At 41.0% G+C, this 25,544-nt stretch overlaps 2 protein-coding genes across 2 annotated transcripts in view; both read right to left on the bottom strand.

The window, feature by feature from the left end:
- Nucleotides 1–25,544, bottom strand: part of LOC140365355 (SH3 and cysteine-rich domain-containing protein 3-like) — a 360,861-nt gene that overhangs the window by 102,644 nt on the left and 232,673 nt on the right. The gene's annotated exons all lie outside the window — the stretch shown is intronic.
- The window catches only part of rims4 (regulating synaptic membrane exocytosis 4), a 42,233-nt gene that overhangs the window by 11,509 nt on the left and 5,180 nt on the right, over nucleotides 1–25,544 (bottom strand). Inside the window, exon 2 of the mRNA XM_072451745.1 lies at nucleotides 6,127–6,265. Coding sequence (XP_072307846.1) covers nucleotides 6,127–6,265 — 139 coding nt within the window. The remainder of the gene's footprint in view (nucleotides 1–6,126; nucleotides 6,266–25,544) is intronic.

Below are 25,544 nucleotides of genomic sequence, written 5' to 3'. Positions count from 1 at the left end.
CGACTCAGGCCAAAGCGCTGTTTTCAGACCGCCCAAAGAAACAATGCAGTGTTGACTTGTTGCAAATGACATTTATTATTTTATTTTTTTTACACTACTTTTTGACACATTGTAGTGGTGAAACTTTTCCCTCGTTGTCCATTTAATTTAATGGAATTTGCGTGCAACCGAAAGTGCCATTACAACAAAAGTGCAAATACATGGCAAAAGTGGGCGGGGCGGAATAAGGTAAATAGACCACAACAACTAATTAACAACAGATATTCCTTACTCCAACTAGTGTGCGTTAATGTAGCTCCTCCCTTCAGACAGATATAAGGCAGTGACTCACACTTCTGTCAGATGAACTGTGAAGAAGCGACTTGGATGAGTGGCCAATCTTAGAGACAGAATTCAATTTTCTTTTGCTATAATTCTGATTATTGAAATACCTCATGTTGAAATGAAATAAAATCCACATCTGCAAAAATGTGAGCACTGATTGTTCGTTCAATTCCCGCTTTGACATGTCAGCATTGTTGTTGCGTCCTTTGGCAAGACACTATTGCCACCTTGTTTGTGCATAAAATGTGTGTATGAGTAAATGTTGTTGAGAAAAAGAGGTTTTTGGCACGGATTAGAAATCATTTTTTTACTATTCTTCCACGAACTACTCAAGTACACTGCATTAATTTTTTTAAGCTTTTTATTTTTGAGGTTTGACACTGAAATTCCAACATCTCCAAGTGAAAACTCCTCGACGACATCGTGCTAAATGTATTCACGTCTTTTGGCTCTCCATTGAAAAGATGAAAAATGTTGTGTCTGCTCCACAATTGCTCATCATATTAACAATAACTTAATTTGCGCTGCCCGGCTCTACATAAGAAAATGACACCCACCGACGGGAAGCGGCTTGATTTAGTTTCCCAGAATGCATTGTGCTATGGCTAATCCACTTGTTCGTTTGGATAATTTAGCAAAGGGCCATTAAAGAGACCGAACAAAAGAGAGAACAGTAACACGCCGGGCTAACAGGCAATTATATTCTAAACAAATTGTCGGAACGTTAGCTGGATGGATATGTTTAATGCCATAGTGTGGAACATTCCGGGCAAAACAATAGCAAGTAGGATGTACCAAACTACACCTTAATTATACTGCACCTTAATTATACTCTGCATTATTCACATGCATTGTTCCATACCCTGTGTAGGCTTAAGTTTGTTGCTCTGCCGGGATGACCGAGTGGTTTAGTTGTTGGTTCGATCCCCACTCCTGCTAACTGAAATGTGATCATTCAAATGCAGAAAAGAAAGTTTGCAGATAATCCGTTTTTCAAAAAATATATAAATTCAGGCACTAACTCTACAACTCGATACAGGGAAGGAGATGCTCTGGGACAGTTTCCCATTCGCCTAATCCCTGTGAACACTGGTTAATCTGCAGGTAAATGTAAGACATTTGTTCAGCGCTGCGAGGCAACTGCTGCTGTGATTTTGGGCTCCACAAAATAAATGATGAAGTTCCTATTACTCAATATCACTGGAAAGTTAGTCTGTCAAATCGAATGGGCCAGATCAATTACACAACCAGGATGGCTGAGTGGGTTTTAAGGTGGTGTACTCCTGGTGATATTTGAACAGAATTGAGATGCGTTCCATTTCTCACGTATGTGGTTAAATACTGCACTACTTATACCACTACTCTAATAATAGTCCTGCTTTTCAAGCAGGACTATTATTAGTCACATAATCACATTGGATTATTAAAGCTTTTCAATCAGCAGCTCAGCCAAAGCAGACGCCAGCACGGCCAGTACAGTCCAACAGGAAAGAGAAGGAGATGGAGGGGAGGAGAGAAAGACAGAGAGCATGGGAGGGAGAGGAAGGAGAGAAAAAGAATGAAGAGGGTGCTGGAGTGAGAGTGATAGAGAGTTCGGGCTGGGTATTGTCAAGAATCTGAAAAGGCTATATTTATTCCAATACAAGGTGTTTTTAGATGTATAATCCAAAAAGGTCTTAAACGCTTACTTATTTACTTATTTACTAACAAAATGATGGCCTTGATATCAAAACAAAATGCGACCTAACCTAGCTCTTCAGCTAGTTTAGGTTCAGGTTAAGTTTAAGTTCAGGTTCAGGTTAAGTTCAGGTTAAGGTTAAGTTCAGGTTAAAGGCGCAATGGACGATTTTTCGGCGATTTGAGAACGCAGGCGGAAGTGCGCATGCGCACTCCCTCGTGCGGACTGATACAACACACACGTGCGTTTGTTTAGTAGTGCGACGGATCGCATCGCATCTCTCGTCTCCCGTAGATTTCCGTCTACTTCTGCGTCAGCTCGAACTGTCTTTCTCCGTCTTCATTTTGCCCCATACACTGAGGGAACTATATTATGATAGATCCATGCGCTTAGACACGCGGAAACGTGGGACGAGCCGCACGCAGCTGCAGGTGAGCGGTAGGTGCGTTTTATGATTGATACGTGGCAGGACAAATGATTTATCCACGCCACGAGGAAATAAGACTCAGATTTGGGCAAAAAAAAATAGTCCATTCAACCTTTAAGTTCAGGTTCAAGTTAGGGTCAGGTTAAGTTCAGGTTAGGGTCAGGTTAGGTTCAGGTTCAGGTTAGGGTTAGGGTCAGGTTAGGTTCAGGTTCAGGTTAGGGTCAGGTTAGGTTCAGGTTCAGGTTCAGGTTCAGGTTCAGGTTCAGGTTCAGGTTCAGGTTAGGGTCAGGTTAAGTTCAGGTTAAGTTCAGGTTCAAGTTAGGGTCAGGTTAAGTTCAGGTTAGGGTCAGGTTAGGTTCAGGTTCAGGTTAGGGTTAGGGTCAGGTTAGGTTCAGGTTCAGGTTAGGGTCAGGTTAGGTTCAGGTTCAGGTTCAGGTTCAGGTTCAGGTTCAGGTTCAGGTTCAGGTTAGGGTCAGGTTAAGTTCAGGTTAAGTTCAGGTTCAAGTTAGGGTCAGGTTAAGTTCAGGTTAAATTCATGGCGGCATTTGCCTCCGTGCTCAGGGCCTGGCTTCACATCGTGGGGCTCAGCTGACGTCACCCAAACAAATTTTCTTAATAAATAAATTCATACCTGAATTATACTTTTTGAATCATACGTTAAATTGGAGTGATTCAAATATAGATGTTTATACTTATCTTATTCTGTATTTATTTCACTTCTCTGCACTGGAAATATATAATATCTTCGAGAGAGAGTGCCGGAAACAGCTGTTGCAAACGCGCTTCGCCAACTTTGTTCTGCCGTCGTTTCAACACATGAAGTTAACATCAGTGGAAATACGGAGGTTTATCACAAGATTAAGCAAGCGCTCGGTGAAAAATTATCCTTTCTGTTTCCATCTCCTTTTTGCCATCTTGTTTTCATCTGCCTTAAAGTTATCTCTAGTTATCTAAAGCCGACCCGGGGCCCAAAAGAGCCAGAATCGATATGCATATTGTGAAGAAGTCCGTATAATAATACCACAAATTTGTCTTGTATCTGAACTACAAGTGCAACGCTCTGACACTTCTCATCGCTTTACTCAGCTGATGCAAAGTGTGCGAGGTTTTCTATCTAATGAACACTTTCTGAAGGATCATAATATTTAAAACCTTTTTAAACATACATTCTGTCACCAAATACTTCTTTCTATCATATTTGAGGACAAAGTGGAAATGACACATGGGCACACAGATTGTGGCAGCTTAGTAAAAAATATTTTATACATCAGGGAATTTTTCCAGTGCCGATTTTTGGAGAATAAAAATCCTCCAAATCAACCAATATCATTATCATATTTCCCATCCCTATTACCACCAGTGACCTAAGCTTACTTCCTCAGCGCAACACTCAGCACAATACGAATTATCGCCTCCACTGCTCTTACATGCTCCAATATTTACTTATAAATCTCCAACAGCGAAGAAAGGAAAAAGCCATTAACGCCACGCTTGTGATAAAACATCTCCTATAGCCCCGGGGGGACGTATGGGACGCTATTATCTTTGCTTCTCCAAAACACGTGACAAAACAACTAAACAGGAAGTCGCGGGCAGGAAAAGAAACTAGCAATTTGCATTTTGGAATAGGGCTATAAACCAACGCCATCCCTGGGCTTATAATACGGATTTCAGCTCCCAAAATAAATGAGATATTAATATTCATGCGAGGAGAGTGAGTGACGCAGCTGTCTGTCTGTGTTATGTAAGCGTGGATGGGATCAGGGAGATAGGACTCTAGAGTGGACGTTACGACTGCTCAAAATTGAGACGTTTAACCTGGTTTAGGGATAATATCTTTGTAAATATCGGACCTATTGACAAGAAAACAATAACTGGCACATCCCTGGTTTGTGTTCTTTTGACTTGTATCAGTCTTTACAATGTGCGTTTACTGTGCGTTAGTCACAAGCGGTGCTCAATCAGAGTCACGCAGTAAGCATTTGGTGGAGTTTAGTCTTTAAAAGAGAAAGAAAAATGATTGGTTTTTTCCACGATCATCAAAGGCAGAGGTCACGCAGCTCTTCTCTGTTTGAATACATACTTTTCATGGATTTGAGCAAGATTTTAACACTAAAACGGTTTGTATTCTGAGAGTAAATCAGTGCTATAAAGTGAAGTTGGTCTAGTTCGCAGACTATACCAGTAGTGAACTTACTGGACAAAAGCTGGTCCAACTCACACAACATGGAATTGTATTATTTGCCAAATGAAAAGAAACATACTTTTTTACTTTTCTGCAGTGTACATCAATCCCTTTTGATGAATGTTCACAAAATCTCTGTGGCAAAGAATCAAGTTGGTTCTCAAGTTTGGCTTCATTTGTCTTTCATTTTGCAGGCCTGTTGTAGGTCAAATGTGAAATATGTTATTAAAGTGTGTTAGGCAAAATTGGTGACTCTAAATTGGCCCTAGTGAATGAATGTGAGAGTGAACTGTCTGTAATGTCTATGTCTCTGTGTTGGCCCTGCGACAAGTTGGCCACTGTCCAGGCTGTACCCCGCCTAAGGCCCGAAGTCACTGGGATAGGCTCCAGTCACCCGCGACCCCGAAAGGGAACAAGCGGTAGAAAATGGATGGATGGATGTTATTAATGTGACCTGCTACACTGGATCGTGATGTGGAGCACCAAGCTGAACTTAGCCTTTTGTGCCTGTTTTGGTCCCAAGCACCCATAACTTAAGGAACCCACCCAGGCACAGGGAAAACATGCAAACTCCACACAGAAAGTCTCCAGTAGTCCTTGAATCAAACCCAAGACCTTGTAGCTGTGGGGCGAGAGTACTTCACTGTGTTTTTGTAGCTTGCGTGTTCATAACTGTAAGCCTGGTGTACCTTCCCTCCTCGCTCCACCTTGCTCTCCTGTGGCGCTCTGTCTCTTCAAAGAGCCTGTTCAGTAATTAATTCAAGTCCAACGTCCTGGATTATGGACCAACCTCAAAACAGTTAGAAATAGATCAAAACCAGATCTGCGCTAAAGGCTAAATAGGATAAGATACGATATTCCTTTATTGTCCACACATGGGGAAATTTCAGTGTTGCAACGCAGTTAGATACAGAGGAAAAGAACAGATAACTTATAGGAAGTTTGAAATGGAAGAACTCTTATAAACAAAAACTCTTAAAAACTCCTATAGAAAAAACCTCAACCTAAATAAAGAGAAAAATAAATGAAAATAAATGAAAATAAATGAAAATAAATGAAAATAAATAAAATAAATAAAATAAATAAAATAAATAAAATAAATAAAATAAATAAAATAAATAAAATAAATAAAATATAAAATTAAATTTAAAAAAAACAGCTAGCGTAAGAAAGAAAATACTAATAATACTAATAATAATGGAAAAATAAACACTCTCTATAATAATAATAATATAATATAATAAAAAACTTATTGTTGAGATTTCTGATGTAGTAAGAATCTTCTGGTAAGAATTGTGAGCCCTAACCGGCCTCCTTTTAAATCAATGAGGAGAACAAAATCGGACCAAAGCATGACCGAACCAACATTAATCGAATGCTAAACCAGGACGAAACAACGACCACAGCACAAGTATAAGCCAGAAGAAAACCATGACCTTTGCGACTATAATCAAACAAGGACTAAAACCAAGACTAAGCCAGGACTTAACCCGGAGCAAAGCAGGGACTCACTTTCCCTCCGACCCGTAGCTGTTCATGCTGTCTTCGATGGACTCGTGGCTGGCCTGGCGAATGGTGCGACTGGGCATCTCCACGGCCAGACCCGTCTCCGTGCTGCGCTGGATACTCTTCAGCCTGCGGCCCTCGGCGTCTGAGCAGAAAGAATATTAACGTCAAAGGGACACGTTATGCAAAAATTGACTTTAAAGAGCTTTTAACCTGTGTTTCCTCATCATTAGTATAGTCAAAGTTGTATTTTAAATGGTTTGTGAATGTTTGAGTGATCCTGTATTGTACTGTAACTGAGGATCGTGTTCTCAGAAAATTACTGTTTTCACCTACCTCCTATCCCTGCCCACAGCCCTGTTCTTTCATGTGATTATTTGAAAAATGAAGACCCCGTGTGATGGATGTGGGTTCTAAAAATAAATGAAATGTAAAGAAAAACGTGCCATTTGTTGATGAAATGTCAGGTCTGCAGTTTTGACCAGTTTCCATCACTGAGATCATTTTTATGTGATGGATTTTATTTGAGCAAATTGGAAAATGTTTATCTATGTTGTTGTGCTAAGATAGATTCTAAAAAAAGATTATATGTCTCCTTTAAAAAGCCTGTTTTGATGACACTCAAGTTGGGAGATATTTCGTGTAGGTCATTCTGATATTTTCCACTACTTTTATTTGCAAATAATTATTTTTGACAACATATTCATCATATTTAGGAGAAGATTTTGGTTAGGATTACGTTTATGTTTAGGAATCTTTGGTAAGATTAGGGTTATGATTATAGGGCTTTGGGGAATGGAATGTCAGAATTTTCTTTAAATAAATGTATTTTAATATATTCTTTCACATTCAGGATAAAATTAGGGCTAGGAATCATTCTTAATTCTAAAACCATTCTAAAAGAATTGCATTCACAGTAATCATTCTAAAATAACAGTTTTAGAATAATCTTGAACCTCATCAGAACTAGTGTAAAACAACATAAAAACATAGAAAGTACTGTTATTTTTGTTGTAAATTTAGTTTTTTTATTAACATGGTGGTATCGAGTATAAGGGCCAACCAAGAAAAAAAAATGCGCTGCACTACGAGAATAAAGTCATTAATTAATGAGAAAAAAGACGTAAATTAACGACAATAAACTCATTAGATAACGAGAAAAAAAAGTCATTAAATAACGAGAAAAAAGTCATTAATTAATGAGAAAAAAACTCCTTAATTAACGAGAAAAAAGTCGTAGTTAAGGCGCCGGTTCAAAGTGACGTGATCAGTTCACTTTCAGCCCCACGGTCAGGACGCACAAGAACGGGCTTGGATGAGTTGAAAGTTTAGAACTACATTAAAGTCTAAAATAGATGTTAAAGTGTTTCCTGGCCTTTAAAACGATGTCTTACGTGTGTGTTTATTTCAAGACAAGGCACTGCGTTTAGCAGCACCTTTCCTGTGTCGCATCATTCAAACAGTTGGATAAACTCTTTACTTTCTCCATGATGTAGCTGTAGTGCATCATGGGCTCAAAACCAGCCGTGCTCCGTGCCACAGCTGCCCGGGGACAGGAGGAGCAGCCTCGGTGTTGTTCTGCTCCTCTATAGTGTTGTTTCTCTACGTGGGCACTTTGAGCACAGTCACTCTTCTCACGCGCTCATTGTGTGCACTGAAGTTTTATTCCCGGATTCTATCATCTACATACGGATTCATCATCCATACATCATCCATACATCATCCACACTTCATCCATACATCATCCACACATCATCCACACTTCATCCATACATCATCCATACATCATCCACACATCATCCACACATCATCCATACATCATCCACACATCATCCACACATCATCCATACATCATCCATACATCATCCATACATCATCCATACATCATCCACACATCATCCATACATCATCCACACATCATCCATACATCATCCATACATCATCCACACATCATCCATACATCATCCACACATCATCCATACATCATCCACACATCATCCATACATCATCCATACATCATCCACACATCATCCACACATCATCCATACATCATCCATACATCATCCACACATCATCCACACATCATCCACACATCATCCATACATCATCCATACATCATCCACACATCATCCATACATCATCCACACATCATCCATACATCATCCATACATCATCCATACATCATCCACACATCATCCACACATCATCCACACATCATCCATACATCATCCATACATCGTCCATACATCGTCCATACATCATCCACACATCATCCACACATCATCCATACATCATCCATACATCATCCACACATCATCCACACATCATCCACACATCATCCATACATCATCCATACATCATCCACACATCATCCATACATCATCCACACATCATCCATACATCATCCATACATCATCCATACATCATCCACACATCATCCACACATCATCCACACATCATCCATACATCATCCATACATCGTCCATACATCGTCCATACATCATCCACACATCATCCATGCATCATCCATACATCATGGCATGAGCTCCAACACACGTGAGCACCCAATACACGAGTCCGTCATTTTACAGGTCCGGGACCGATAATATAATACATCCATGTCCGGGACCTGACATGGGGGCACTGCACCGGGGAAATGATTGTGATGTCTAAAAGGCCCGTATTAAAAAGATCGAAATCTATTGTGGGCATTTGTATTCACTTTTAACCAAGCGCCATTTGCGTCCTGGTGGTGGCGTGTTTGTGTAATGAAGACTCCAGACAGATGCATTTGACTCAGTGTATTGACTTGTCAGATCAGCTTCATAGCTTTAAACACAGTTTATACAAAACAGAGCTGTTACTGGACTGTACCATTATGCAACACTGAGGGGGGAGCATGTAATATGGTGCTGAAAGTGAACCGTGTATCTGCCTTTATTGTCTTTAAATTATGAGATTTTTCTCGTTAATTAACGAGAAAAAAGTCATTAATTAATGACTTTATTCTCGTAGTGCCCCGCATTTTTTATTTTTTTGGTTGGCCCTTATACTTCGTCGTAGTATCGAAATTGGTATTGAAATTGGTATCGAGTATCAAGCCTATTCCTCAGTATCCAAATTGAGCTTCATGACAACACTCAGTACTTATCATCAGAAGTTGTGCTCCAACTACTTTGCATTTTACAACACATTTTTTAATAAACGCACCAAGCGGAGCAATGTATTTCACCCCATTTTTATCACGATCATTTAGAAATAAATTCGCCATCTAAATTCACCTTCGTACTTCCTTTCTTTTTATTGTTCTGAGCAAAGTAAAGGTCAAACAACAGGCCATAAAACCATGCGCCACCTCCACACTAAACATAGATTTCCCATTCTCATTACCCACATCTCGTATGTTCCCCATGAGGTCCATATTGTCCCACTGTGAATCCCTCTGTGAACCCTCTTTACATGAGTCAATGAGTTTTTCCCTTGTTGACCTCGTTGGTGGAGAAGAGGAGCCGGCAGGTGAAATATGGCTCTCCAAACAAGGACAAACCACTCAATGATGGCTGGTTTAGTGGGACATAGATCTTGGCGGGAGAACAAGCTAAATCAATAGTCGACACACTTATGGGCGAGTTGGGTGAAGACAAAACAGGGGAAAGAGAGTTATAATGGAAAAGGCAAGGTGGGGGCATGTCCTTGTTCGGGAGATATAGGACGCGAGTTAAAAAAGGAGGACAGGCCTATCATTTTCAGTCATATTTTTGAGGACACACTTGTATTATGCTAAACTGACATTTTTTGAGTTTCATGTTTTAAGCTTTTAGTGTAACATTGTCTATAAAGATGCCGGGAGTTGTGTTTAGTCACACACTTCACTCACACTTGTTGGAGCGATCATGTTTATGAGGTCCTCTCCCTCTGAGCCACAACAATTAATTCTAAATTGCTAAGTTTTGTGATGTAGAAATCAGTTTTTTATCCCCACAAATCATTCTGAACATCTCATTTGCGTCCATTACAACTGTGTGCTTAGTTTAGCATGTCACGGCAAGCTAGCTTTTGTTATTTTTACTCATGGTAGAAAAAGCTTCAGTTGTAGTCATCTGGACTCAGTTTGAAAAAATAGACGTTTCGACTCTCATCCAAGAGTCATTGTCAATAACAGAATTTAGGTCGAGAACTCCGATATTAATACTGTTCTGTGGTAAGACCCGCCCATTGGGAGGAGCCTTCCTGAAGTAGAAAGAGTTGTTTGTTTCAACAGAAACTCCCCCTTGTATCTACCGAGCTAGCCTATTCAGAATCTTAATGGGCTATTAGAAACCTCTTTGTCTTTGTGAGACCCTGGCTCAACCACCCTGAGTACCTGATTAGCATCTGAATGTCCTTTACCTTACCAGGGGTTCAGAATCCCATTATAAATAACAGGAAGATTAAACCTTAACCCTCCATTTCTGTTTAAAGAAGGTCTTTCTTTTTTAACAAAAATAGCTTCCTTGACTCCTCTTTCAAACCATCTTTTCTCCCTGCTTAAAACCTTCACCTCACCGTCTTCAAACGAGTGATTAGAGGCTTCAAGATGGAGATGCACGGCGCTCTGAGGTCCTGAACTAGTATTTCTTCTGTGCTGATAAAGCCTCTTGTGTAGAGGCTGTTTCGTCTCACCTATGTAACGTTCTTTACAACTTTCTTCACTGCATTGGATCGAATAAACTACATTGCTCTGTTTTTGAGTCGGCAACTTGTCCTTAGGATGAACCAGTTTTTGTCTTAAAGTGTTTCCTGGTTTAAAATAAACAGGGACTTCGTGTTGTCTAAAAATTCTCTGCAGTTTTTCCGACAGGCCAGACACATAAGGGATAGAAACACCCTTCCTTCTCTGTTCAGTTTCCCTTTTGTCCTGCTTCTTGGTTCTCTTCACTCTGTTGAGAGCCCAAGCGGGGTAACCACAGGCTGAGAGGGCATTTCGGACATGTTTTTCCTCTTTCTTCTTGCCCTCTGAGCTGGTGGGCACACCTTGAGCTCTGTGTTGTAAGGTTCTGATCACCCCCAGCTTGTGCTGTAGTGGGTGGTTGGAACCAAAGAGCAGATACTGGTCCGTGTGTGTAGGTTTCCTATATACTTCTATTTGGAGTTTCCCGTCCTCTCCTCTGATCGTGGAACAATCAAGAAAGGCCAAGCGATTCTCCTTAGCGTCTTCTCTTGTAAACCTGATATGTGGGTCCACAGCATTGATGTGATCAGAGAAGGTTTCCAGCTCTTGTTTCTTGATTGTTACAAAAGTATCATCGACATAGCGGAGCCACAGTTTTGGAGCTATGCCTGAGAATGAGGACAGTGCCTTCTTCTCAAAGTGCTCCATGTACAGGTTGGCCACTATGGGAGAGACGGGCGAGCCCATGGCACAGCCATGAATCTGTCTGTAAAATTGTCCCCGGAATTGAAAGTAAGTGGTGTTCAGACAGATGTCCAACAGTTTACATATGTGTTCAGGTGTCAGTTTGGTCCTTTCCTGTAGGGTGCTGTCTTCCTGCTTCCTTTATCAGCACAGAAGAAATACTAGTTCAGGACCTCAGAGCGCCGTGCATCTCCATCTTGAAGCCTCTAATCACTCGTTTGAAGACGGTGAGGTGAAGGTTTTAAGCAGGGAGAAAAGATGGTTTGAAAGAGGAGTCAAGGAAGCTATTTTTGTTAAAAAAGAAAGACCTTCTTTAAACAGAAATGGAGGGCTTAGGTTTCATCTTCCTGTTATTTATAATGGGATTCTGAACCCCTGGAAAGGTAAAGGACATTCAGATGCTAATCAGGTACTCAGGGTGGTTGAGCCAGGGTCTCACAAAGACAAAGAGGTTTCTAATAGCCCATTAAGATTCTGAATAGGCTGGCTCGGTAGATACAAGGGGGAGTTTCTGTTGAAACAAACAACTCTTTCTACTTCAGGAAGGCTCCTCCCAATGGGCGGGTCTTACCACAGAACAGTATTAATATCGGAGTTCTCGACCTAAATTCTGTTATTGACAATGACTCTTGGATGAGAGTCGAAACGTCTATTTTTTCAAACTGAGTCCAGATGACTACAACTGAAGCTTTTTCTACTATGGAACACGCCTGGACGAATGAGGGATTACACCGACATTTTTACTCATGGTAATTCCCTGAGCTACCAGTAGATGATGCTAACACCAAATCTCAATGAGAGAAGACCTGACTGAATGCTTCTTTTCATTATTGTATGAGCTGGGGAAGTTATATGCAAAACGTTTTATTTTTTGCATGAGACATTTTGTGAATAATGTTTTAATAAAAATGGTTTTATTACTAGTTGACCCAAACTAGCCGGACGCTATTGTGAAAAGGGTCTGTTAACACTGTTAGCAAGCTAGTTGTTAGCATTACTATGGTAGCAAAACTATGATTCTCTCTGATAATTAGTCCAAAAGGGTTCAGCTTAAAATGAACTAGGTCTGTTTTTCACGTTTTTAAGAGTCAAAATCAGGTCCACACCTTTTGGCGTTCATGCAGCTCAACATCATAATATTAATTAATGATATGACTTTTATTAATACTTCAAGAAAGATTTACAACACACTTTGCGTTGCACATTTCATCCACTTGGCACACTTTGGGGTAATAAGAAACTTCTGTAACCACAGCGGCCAGCAACCACAGTCATACACAGGCAAAAGTGAAGTGTATTGCCCAAGGACACAGTTCCCGGTACTGGTAAGAGCAGGTGTGAGTAATATCTGTGTTCACTGTTGTTTCTGAGAGCCCTGCCAAAACAAGGACGCAACAGCTAATCAACATGCTCACACTTTTCATCCTTCAAAATAAAATACAATAGTGTACAAAGAAATTCTACATTAACTTGCAACTTTCTGTAACTATGTCAGTCTTGTACTTTTTCCTGATTGTGGCTATAACAGCGGTACAATTTTGAAAGCGCCACTCTCACTCTAGTTCTATTGTTAGCTTGGAAGTCCGTTTGCTAGTTAACCTCTCGTTTGACGTCAACAGCGTCTTTAACATGAATAAAACCATAACCTTCAAGGATCATAACAAGTCATTTCCATGTTCCCTTTTTCTTTGTCTCCTGTCCTTTTGTTCCCTCTCATCCCCCACACGAAAAGGACAAAGTGTCACGGCTGCCGGTTGCCATGGCCGTGGAGGCTCCCGCCAGTTGCCGCGGGAGACCACCGACGGCGGCGACCACGGCGATGGGAAAGACGCTGCTGCGAGGAGTTTGTGTAGCTCCATCAAGCAGGTGTTTGGTAAATAAGACATGACTGCGGTTTGATTCGAGACACGCACCACGAACTGTTCGGCGACTCGGAGACGAGATCAGATCACGAGCGAGGCGGCAGGTCATTCTCCGCGACAATTCAACCGTAATTCCACTCGCATTCGTAAATAACACGGCTGCAGTGCTGGATAAGAATACAATGTAATGTAATGCAGGCGCCAGCTGTCTGAGTTCTCGCTTCATAATTTTGCAATTCAATAGAATGTGAAATCAAAAGTATTTTATTGGATTCTTCAAGTGCTGGTTGTAGAAATTGGGTGAATAATGCGTAAAGTGTAGGTTATAAAAGCGTGGAAAAAGTCGCCAGTTCAGATGTTTGTGGAACGTGAAACGATGTACGCAAGGAAAAAAAAAGGAAATTGAAAACATAGCATGAGGAATAGGGCTGGGAATCACAGGGTCCGTCACGATTCGATGCGATACACGATACACGGCCCACGATACGATAATGTCACCATTTTGCATGTGCGATGATCCATGTATTGCTCATGATATTCTACGAAACATCACTACGAAACCCAAATGTTTTCTTTGCTAAACCGTGACCCGCACAAACTCAAAAATGAAACGCACCCATTTTAATCACCAAAACAGTCAAAATGTCAAATGGTTTGCGTAAAAAAGAGTCTTCTTCGTTTAAACAAGCAACAAAATTGTACTACGGTCACCAAATAATTCCGGAAATTGTAATAAAAATGAAGAAAATGTGATACATCGATGTAGCATTCCACGATATTGATACTGTATCACCAAATTTAGTATCGCGATATATTGATATTTCGATGTTTTAGCACACCCGTAATGAGGACCACAAATGACTATCACATTTGAATACCCAAACTTTAAAGCTGCAACTTGAAAACTGTATATGCTTTTATTTTATTCGACTTACATACATGAATCTGTATTTTTGCTTCTTTCATTAATTTGAATTTTACTACTGTTTGTCTTTGATTCATTGAAGATTGACTTGGTCGACGGCAACAATAATGCCAACACGCTCATCCTGAACTCATCCTGTCATTCCCCACAACAATAAAGACAAAACATTCACATAAAAGTCCATAACATCAGTGGTTATATCGTTATTCTATCGATCGCAAACCCAGAAGAGTCTATACATGTGACAGATTTCGGGGTGAGAGTGGGCTGGTCCACTCCTGATTCACTTGTCTGTCTGAAAAAGCTGTTTCGAAGCTGTTCACGCGCCTGAACATTTACTCCATGTGAATATTAGCAACGTGCCAAAGGGTTTGTGTCAGCTACCGACTAGTGAGATAGATTTAACTAACTCATTTCTCCTTCCACGGTTTGAAAATCAGGAACCCCGGTAGCAACGACTATGGGCTTTTCCAATTATATAAAAACACGTCTGAGGTTTGAAATGAAACCAAGACAACGGACAAAAGGGCTGAGAAACAGGCTCAGACTTCTGCTGAATCAACAGTAAAAAAAAGCACTAAAAACTTAAAATGTATAGATTTCGTTGCGAGTGGGAGAAAGATATTAGAGAGGAGATGTCGTCTGTATTTCTGAGACGTACTATAAATACATGGCAGTGATTGGATTGTCAAAAAAAAAAAACAAGATGGGAGAAATGATGTGCGCCTGGTCCTTTCATTTGCGCTTGTTTCTTTCATCCTGCTTGCGAGGTTGTCTTCTCTGAGCCTCACAAATCACCCAGTTTAAATTTCACCCCGATTTTTTCGTGTCACGGGTGAAAAATCCGGACTTCTGCGCAGTTCTGAAGCAAAGCGCTTCATTTATACCGTATATTTTCTTCAGTGTTTTATTACTCCCACTGCTAAAAGCGAATCAAGGCGTTGTTTTCATAGTACGTTAACCAAATGTAGACATTATTTTAAGTTAGAAAATGTCAAACACAAATCCCAAGATGACAACGAGAGTATTTAAAAGCCTATTCAAGCCACAAGAATGCATAATATGTTTAGATTAATAGCATGCTACAATGTAGTGTATGAATGCTTAGTAAAGGAGACACAATTCATCACTCCTTTCATTCCATCCGTAATTCTTCTCTTTGTGTTCAGTCCACCAGCTCTAACTTCAACAACCTTTTCACCAAACTGTCCTCTTTATCCCTCCTTAAACCATCCCAATCTGGAAGCTTTGTCTTGAAAAAAAGTCACATTGCCTGTCTTCCCCGTTCTCCGTCTCCATCATCAAGTGACCGTCGCTGGTACTACACTTCGACACACTTTTCCGCAACTTCACTAAACTGTCTGCGTAAGTAGGTTGCATCTAAAAACAGCGGCGTGACTATGGCTCGGGAGAAGAGAGAAGAAAAAGAATGTATGTAAAAAGGGCTCGTCTCCGGTGATGACTAAGACTGGATGATGAAAAAGCGTTGGCTCTTGAGCGGTGCCAGCCAGCCCAGCAGAAACAGCAGACGACGTTAATTACTTTGAGGTAGATAAGCATTTCCAACCGTCCTCCAAATGAAGTCGTCCTGCTGAGTGCACAGGGCTATTATTAGAGACTCTATTGTAAAAGGTAAGTGCAAGGCCGTTACCATTTTACGCAGCGCCACTTGACTCCGCGGTTAACGTGACACGATTTGAAGGGGCTGTGCACTCGCGGTTTGTTTGTTTGTTTTTTGGTGTGATAAAAGTTGAATCAAGTCAAATCTGTTTTTCCTCAGGACAGATATATCGTAAAAGCGCCTATTTGGGTGAAAATGTGCCCCGTCAGCATCTAATTATAGAATTTTGTTCACCGGGAAGCAGGAAGCCTGCGATTAGCATGCTAGTCGCTGTTAGCTTGACCATTTATTCATTCATTAACCCTTATTTAACTATGTATGAACCCCATTGTGATGGCAAAACTCGCTCGCTCCCTCTGAACGTTGTGAGAAGCACTTATAAAATAAACTTATCACAGCGTTAGGATGCTAAGAATGCATTAGGTGTATTAGCGATACATGTGGACCACTGCAAAGAGTACATGATGTTTTTTTCAAAGTCAAAATCACGCCCACATTCTGATCATTGAGTGCAAAAACGTTACTAAGCTGCCAGCGTTTCTTTGTGTGTGTTGTGAGCGGCAGTGGGTCATTGATGTAAGCGTCCGATCACCGACCCAAACGTCGACGGGTCATTCAGCTCGCACCGGGCTGCAGTTGTGTGCCTAAATATGAACGGGGAGCGTGAGTGATTCGTGGCGGTCGGAGGAGTTGAAGGCGAAGAATGGAAACGCAGCAACACAAACAGAGACAAATGCTGTCAATGACATTACATATGAGTCCAACGTCCAATGAAAACAGGACATTTACTGCGAATAAACCTGAGAAACACAGATCAGTCCCGAGACACTTTGAAGGCAACTGACTTTAGTGTATAACTGTAACTTAGGGATCATCTCAAAATGGGTTGAAGCTGAAAAGACGTAATATTTTTCGTCTTGTGGGGGGGGGGCGCATTAACATTTTATGTGAAGCCAGTCAGGGGAGGAGGTCCAGAGAAAGACGGAAAAAATTACGTATTTTCAGCTTCAACCCATTTTGAGATGATCCCTTAGTGATTACGACAGGTACGATATTGCATGTCTTTGATTCCGGCTCTAAAAACTTGCTGAATGTCCTTCCCCCTCTTATCCCCATTTCACATTACACCAACCCAAAAAATAATTTTAAAAAGAAAGTAGTCAGGCTCACGAACTGACTGATGGCTCCAATTGGGTCCACCACCTGCTTGCAGAGGTGGGACCAAGTCCTGGTTTTGTCCAAACCATTCCCAAGCCAAAGACAATTAAGTCCAAGTCAAGTCCAAGTCAAGTCCAAGTCAAGTCCAAGTTATGTCCAAGTCAAGTCCAAGTCAAGTCCAAGTTAAGTCCAAGTCAAGTCCAAGTCAAGTCCAAGTCCAAGTCAAGTCCAAGTTAAGTCCAAGTCAAGTCCAAGTTAAGTCCAAGTTAAGTCCAAGTTAAGTCCAAGTCAAGTCCAAGTCAAGTCCAAGTTAAGTCCAAGTTAAGTCCAAGTTAAGTCCAAGTCAAGTCCAAGTCAAGTCCAAGTCAAGTCCAAGTTAAGTCCAAGTTAAGTCCAAGTTAAGTCCAAGTCAAGTCCAAGTCAAGTCCAAGTTAAGTCCAAGTTAAGTCCAAGTTAAGTCCAAGTCAAGTCCAAGTCAAGTCCAAGTTCAGTCCAAGTTCAGTCCAAGTCAAGTCCAAGTTAAGTCCAAGTCAAGTCCAAGTCAAGTCCAAAGTCAAAAGATCTCAAGTCCAAGTCAATGACCCACAAGATCCAAGTCAAGTCCAAGTCAAGTCCAAGTTAAGTCCAAGTCAAGTCCAAGTTAAGTCCAAGTCAAGTCCAAAGTCAAAAGATCTCAAGTCAATGACCCACAAGATCCAAGTAAAGTCCAAGTCCTTTGAGTTTGAAGTCATTATACAAAATTACAGATTACAGCTCATATTTTTAAAATGCATTTTTATTTTGTGAATGGTTCTTCGTTTTAAAAAGAGTCCTGGTCCCAACCAAAGAAGAGGAATGGACCAGTTTGTTCCTAGTCAAACAATGAAATTAATAACGATCCACTGTAAAGAGTGTTAAATAAGCTCATTTGTTTGAGGAGAAGCATCATGACGTCTCAAATCATATGAGTCCAAGTCCAAGTCAAGTCCCAAGTCTTGTTTGACTCCGGTGCAGATGTTACTCTGTCTAGAGTGCTTGCTCAGAGTGTTTTATACACATTCATTTGTACAAAAAGTCTCTGTTGTGTCTGATATATTTTCACTTTGGTCTTAATCATGTTGTGCTGTGTATAAATAAACTTCCCTCGGCTGAGCTTTGTCTCATAGACTGGATTTTTTATGTGTGGTCTGTCCCGGTGCATCGTGGGTTGTCATGTTGATGGAGCTGTGATGGATGCAGAGGTTACGACTGTGGTGTTAAAAGTCAATATGTGTCATGGATCAGGGAGCGAGTGAAACAGATATCTGCACCTCCTTCTCCCCCCACTCGAGGCAGTCAATACACGTTTATTCACTCCCACTAAATATAGAGATGGCACTGACACTAAGAGCTGCGCCTTTGAATGAATAAACAAAATACACAATAAATTCAGATCAACTATAACTTGCTTCAAATATCTAGAAGAAGAAGGACTACAGAGACGTAAAACCAAGAATTAAGTAGGAAAAGGAGAAAAGTAGTACTAAACCAAGACTGAGCTCAAACTAAACCAGGACTGGACGTGGATTAAACCAGGACCAAAGTAGGATTGAACCAAACCAGACAAAGAAGCCCAAACAAGAACCAAAACAGGACAAACACACAACTAAACTTTAAAGTCAGATCTCCATTTTCATAGCGATGACTGGACATATTATTGTATATCGTGTGCTAATTCCATTTCCCTTGCCTCAGCTGCTTCTATTAAATTAATGTGTTTGGCTCCTAGTCCTAGACCCGGTCTGGACTCGGGATTCTGGCTCTGAGAAGTCCAAACTGGGCCAAAACTGAGGTAATCGCTTTACATAGAGCAAAGTCATTCAACTGCAGACATTACATTCAGTCTATTTTATACATTTTGTTGACTTCTGTATTTTATTTGTATTGGAAACACTATGTGATGGTGGAAAGTAACAAAGTACTCTACTTAATAAACATTTTTAGGTATCTGTACTTTTCTTCAGTAGTTTTTACACTGGATATTTTTACTTTTACTTACATTTGAGACCATGTATCTGTACTTTTTACTCCATGGAATTTCTGAACTGAAGTGAAAAGTAGAAAGTACTTTCCCACTGCTTTGAGGGAAAAACGTTCATGGTGACATCCGACGTAAAGGTTTTGAGTTCAAGTCCCAGCTTTGAGCAAATAAAAATGTATACATAATGTTCTTTTTACTATTAAAGTATATTTTTAAATAGGAACTTCACAACTTTTACTTAAGTGTGATTCTTTTAATTGTTGCACATGTACAAGTACTTGAGTACTTCTTCCACAACTGGCAGAATGACTACCACTATTACTACATTAGCAATTTCTTACAAAACGTTTACTGTTATTTAATCTTATAATGACTGCTACTGCTATTTTTGTTTTTACTTAATAGTACCACTTCATAGAAATGGGTAGTGGACGTCAGTTTTTTTTAATGTAAGTGAAAGTAGTGATACAGAAGCCAAGAATAAGTAAAAGTATCACATAAAAAATTCACTTACTGGTAAGTAAAAGTGTCATTCAAAAAGTCGTTTAAATTTTTTTAAATTTTCACACAGATTTTAGAACTATTAAAGCGTCAAATGCTGTGATCTTCATAAAGAACTGTGCTAAACAAAAGCTAAGGAATCCATAATATATCTACACTTTAATTAGCCTTAAAATTAGCCTAAATGCATGTACAAATTCTTAACTCATAAAGAACAAAAAATTGATCACAGTTTGTAAAGTTAAGGGATTAGGGTTTGGAGTTAGTTAAGTAGTAACTAAGCCTAGTTAATAAACAATTTATTCTTGATTTATCATGGTATTACAAGCTTTTAATTTACTTCCCGGAAACACAGCTCAAAATAAATTCCTTCCTTCCATCAGAAGAATAATGAGATCATTAGAATAAAATATAAATTAGCTTTAGCATCAATGACAAACCCAGGGTTAGGGCCAGCCGTGTGCTTATCCCTGGTTACTCCTGTATGGATGTTGTTATGGAGGTAAACAGGTTAGCCTTAGCTGCTCTGATTGGACATTTCCTCTGATTGGATTTGGGCAATGAGCCAATACATCAACACACAACGCGGGAGACAGCTTTAGCTCCTCGTTTGTCCTTTACTCCCCTTGGGTTTAGGTATAGGAGGAAATATATTCACTTACAGGACACATATTATGCATAGTTTGTACTGTCATTGACCTTTAATCATGCCCTTTGCTTTGGCATGTCCTGTTTTAGAAATACATGTACTTCTTCATCTGTAGTTGATCTGAGCACTACATCTACTGGCGGCAGAGGGAATTACCATGAGGAAATAAACACAACCTAGCTTGCCCCTGACATGCTGATGCTAGCGTGCAGGTGTAATGACAGAAATGATGTATGAATTTGGACGACAGCTCAGGACACCTCACAATTTCTACCTTGGACGTCACAATCCAGGGAACATTTGTGTGTGTTTTGCTGCGTCTCAGATTAGAGAGGACCTCGAAAACAGGATGCATCAAACAATCATGAATGAAGCTGAATACAACGGCAGGTATGTTATTGATGAGGGAACGATGTTGGAGCATGGATAAAAGCAAATCAATTCAACAAATCAATTTAGCAAAATATGTGTCCTTTGAGTTTCACTAGATGCTGCTGCTCTGGTTATACAAGGAATCAAACCAAGAACTTTATGATTATAGGGCAACGCATTGTGCCATGGTTCAACTGTGCCATGGTTTAACTGTGCCTTACATTTGAAAGATGATGTATAATCGTGGTCTTCCTGCTTTTATCAGTGTTATAAGGACGAATCCTTATCAAAGATGTGTAGTTCTTTGTTCTTCCACAATAATACCGTATTTTCCGGACTATACGTTTTTTCATAGTTTTGGCCGGGCTGCAACTTATACTTATGTTTATATATACTTATATACGTTATTTTCACACTTGCAACTGCATTTCAAACTCCAGTGCGACTTATATGTTTTTTTTCTTGTCTATTATTTTGGCTGGTGCAACTTATACTCCGGTGCTACTTAGAGTCCGGAAAATACTGTATATGTTTCTGAAAACTCAATTTGACAAACCACGCCCACTCCAGGAAGTCTCGGAAGCACTGACCAATCAAACGAACTCCACACCCTCAAAGCACTTTTTTCAAATTTTATTTCTATGATGTTTTTTTTTAATATTATACAAGACTATTAATTATTAGTTTTGTTTTTTCATACCGTATGAGAATTTGTACTAACCTTGGACTAAATCTGGACTAAAACAGGTCCAAACCAAGTCAAAATCAGGAAACACAGTCCAAACGCACCCTAGAAGCAATACTGCTCTACAGAAGATCGCGATTCACAGCCATATAAGAGGTGAGCGTCCCTGAGCGCGGAGAGGACGCTCCAGAAAAGTCAGAGTAAAAAATGTGTGCAGAGAAAAGGGGTCTGCTCCAGCGGGACGGGGGCAGGTGTACGCGGGACAGGAGCCGCCGCAGGAGAAACAAGGAGAAGGGAAGTAAGATAAGATAAGATAAGATATTCCTTTATTGTCCCACATGGGGAAATTTCATTGGTGCAACGCAGGTAGATACAGAGATAGATACAGAAGAACAGATCACTTATAGGAAGTCTGAAAAACACTTTCAGTAGAAGATCTCCTATAAATAAACAAAAACTCCCATAGACAAATAAATAAATAAATACATAAATACCATTGCATGTGATCACGACAGTAATTGCACATGAATATGTGTCACGACAGCACATAGATTGCACATGAATTTCACATGAATTGCACATGAATTCCAACAGCAATTGCACATATGACAGAATTGCACATCAGTATTAGGTTAGGTCAGTATTGCGAGTGTTCAGTACTAACAGTTTTTGTTATAAAGTCTGACAGCAGCAGGAAGGAAAGACCTACGGAACCTTTCCTTCACACAGCGAGGGTGGATCAGTCTCTCACTGAAGCTGCTCTCCAGAGCAGAGAGAGTGTCCTGCAGGGGGTGACACTCATGGTCCAGCATAGATGTGAATCTAGCCAGGACCCTCCTGTCCCCCACCTCCTGCACCGAGTCCAGAGCACAGCCCAGGACGGAGCTGGACTTCTTGATGACTCTGTCCAGCCTCTTCCTCTCCCTCTCTGTGATGCTGCTGCTCCAGCAGGCCACACCGTACAGGAGGGCTGATGCCACTACAGAGTCGTAGAAGGTCTTCAGGAGTGGCCCTGTCACTCCAAAAGACCTGAGTCTCCTCAGGAGGTAGAGCCGACTCTGGCTCTTCCTGTACAGTGCGTCTGTGTTGTGAGTCCAGTCCAGTTTGTGGTTCAGATGAACACCCAGGTACTTGTATGAGTCCACTCTCTCAATGTCCCGTCCCTGGATGTTCACTGGCGAGGGGGCAGTGGGGTGGCGTCTGCGGAAATCCACCACCATCTCCTTGGTCTTCCCCGCGTTGATGAGGAGGTGGTTCCGCTGACACCAGTCCACAAAGTCCTGCGCCAGTCCTCTGTATTCCGCGTCATCGTCGTCCGTGATGAGTCCGATGATGGCAGAGTCGTCAGAGAACTTCTGCAGGACACAGCTGTCCGTGTCATGTCTGAAGTCTGCAGTGTAAAGGGTGAAGAGAAAGGGCGTGAGGACAGTGCCCTGGGGCGCCCCCACACTGCAGGTCCGAGTGTCAGACACACAGTTCCGGGCTCTCACAAACTGGGGTCGGTCTGTGAGGTAGTCCAGGATCCACTCTGCCAGGTCATACTCCACACCAGCCGTCTCCAGCTTGTCCCTCAGGAGCAGCGGCTGGATGGTGTTGAAGGCACTGGAGAGATCGAAGAACAGGATCCTCACAGAGCTGCCAGGCTTTTCCAGGTGAGAGAGAGAGCGGTGCAGCAGGGAGATGACGGCGTCCTCCACTCCGATGCCAGACCGATATGCAAACTGCAGCGGGTCCATGGCTGAGCTCACGGTGGAGCGGAGGTGGTCCAGGACCAGCCGCTCCAGTGTCTTCATCAGGTGGAATGTGAGAGCCACTGGCCTGAAGCTGTTGAGGTCTTTGGGGCGCGGTGTCTTAGGCACAGGTACCAGACAGGAGGTCTTCCAGACCTGTGGTACCACCCTCAGCTTCAGGCTCATGTTGAAGACATGCTCCATAACTCCACACAGTTCATCTGCACAGGACTTAAGGAGCCTGGGGCTGATGCCATCAGGTCCTGCTGCCTTCCTCACTTTAATCCTCTTCAGCTCACTCCTCACCTGTGCTGCTGTGACAGTCAGTGGTTGGCAGGGGGACCGTGTGCTGGGGGGATGGGTGAGTCCAGGTAGGACAAGTAGGGCATCTGCAACATTGTATGGATGTTTCACTGCATTTACAAGTGTATAGTGCGGAGCGAGATTTAAGAAAGGAATCAAAATGGACTTTTCTGATAAATATATTATTAGATTTACCACTTATGTTTTCAAATTCTGATATTTTTTGGGACCGTAGGCTTTATTAGAAAGGACATCTGCGCGAGAGAGAAGGGAGGACATGCAGTAAATGATCAGAGCCAGGACTCAAACTCGCCACCTTAACCACTCCATCATCACGCAGCACAGAGTGGACATTTTCAACCAAACTAAAGTAAAGACATTATGAGAGGAGAGTGAAATATGTACTGCCAAACTAACGCTGGGGGCTCAGCTAAAGCACGGCAGGTGTGGTGTTCTGAACCTGCACAGACTTACAATCGTTCAAATCACTCAAATAACTGCTGGGTCTGTGGAAAGAAAGCCCGAGACACCTATTTTTCCCGGACATCGCAGCAGTCTGGAGCCGTTTATAGGTAGTTAGTCGAGTGTTCTTAGGTGAACCTGCGTTATGCTGCAAATCCACACTGCAGTACGCCGTAGTGTGACCGACTGGCTGTAATACTCATGTTTTAAAAGGTCTAAACTACAGGGTTAGTAGGGTTTCTTTTGTTGTTTTAGTTCTTGTTTTTTTTTTCTGTTTGCTGAAAAAAGTTGCAGTCGTTGCAATTTGCTGGCTGTGACCATTAAAACAGGCATTATGTGAATGGATTGGCCTTAACTCACCCTGGTTCTATATATCAAGCTTTGTAAATCTCACAATGGAGTTCACTACAAGAGCAGGAAATACAATACAACAAAACACAATGCATTACATCAAAGTCTGTGAAGCAATTATAATGTTACATGTTCAGATAAGAAGTTATTTGTTTCAGCAGTAAGTTTGAAGTAACAGAAACTCAGTCAAGTAAGCTCAACAATGTAGTATTTTGTATAAAGGAAGCAATACTTTGTTCTTTTCAAAATGGCAGCACATCTTTAGGTTTAAACTGGATATTGGACAGTTCATGACCAGGACTGATTTTATAGTCACATATATATTATACAGTTATAATGTGTTGCGTTATTTTGCAGTTTACATCGAACAACAACCTCACCTTGCTGACATGTAACACAAAAGTATATTAATTGATTTATTGACAATAATGAACAAGCATAATCCATCACGGAAATCAGTGTTCAATCATTGGAAAGCAGTATTTTATTTTATGTTCCTCCTGGACGCTTCTTGTCCATTCATCTAAGTCTCATTAAAGTCCATTGGTGGTTTCTTTTCTCTCCCGCCCCGCCCCGCCCCGTGCCACAATGTACCCCCGGAGGATACACTCTCCCCTTAGACTCATTATATGGCCGGCTTCTGACACGTACATTTGTTAAACCGAGCGAGAGGACAGGGCGAAATCGCAATTAAACAACGTGTGACAACGTGTCTGCTCCACTTTTACAAATAGTATCAATGTTTGTGTTCTTTAAAAGGTGCCTGCTTGTCTTGGTGGAGGTGATTGATTGTTTTCTTTGGTAAAGATGTTCCACGTGCGGCGTCAAATTAATGCACACGTGTTTTTATGGCTGAAAATACAGAACTGAGGCCTCATTTATACAAGGAGAGCGTCAAACTTGAGACTTGAAAGAATACGTACAGACAAAAGCTGAATTACATGAAAAATATTCTGATTTATATTACCTTATGTACTCACTCCTCGCCCACCTCATTTCACGCCCGCTTTAGGTCTCCATTTCATTTTAACAGAACAATACAGCGTGAGTTATGAATGAGACTTACCTAAACATGAGCTGATAATTTGTCTGAAAATTGAGCCTATAAAGAGTTTGAAACAGATGTGGAGGAGGACTATTTAATTTGCTTTGGGCACCTTTAAGATAAGATATTCCTTTATTGTCCCACATGGGGAAATTTCATTGGTGCAACGCAGGTAGATACAGAGGTAGATACAGAAGAACAGATCACTTATAGGAAGTCTGAAAAACACTTTCAGTAGAAGATCTCCTATAAACAAATAAAAACTCCCATAGACAAATAAATACATAAATACCATTGCATGTGATCCCGACAGTAATTGCACATGAATATGTGTCACGACAGCACATAGATTGCACATGAATTTCA

This window comes from Eucyclogobius newberryi, unplaced genomic scaffold (genome assembly GCF_026437365.1).
Source record: "Eucyclogobius newberryi isolate DKJ021-1_F unplaced genomic scaffold, fEucNew1.0.hap1 SCAF_19, whole genome shotgun sequence".
Classification (NCBI taxonomy): domain Eukaryota; kingdom Metazoa; phylum Chordata; class Actinopteri; order Gobiiformes; family Gobiidae; genus Eucyclogobius; species Eucyclogobius newberryi.
The sequence above is the reverse complement of the archived record's forward strand: the minus strand, read 5'-3'. Positions and strand labels throughout refer to the sequence as shown.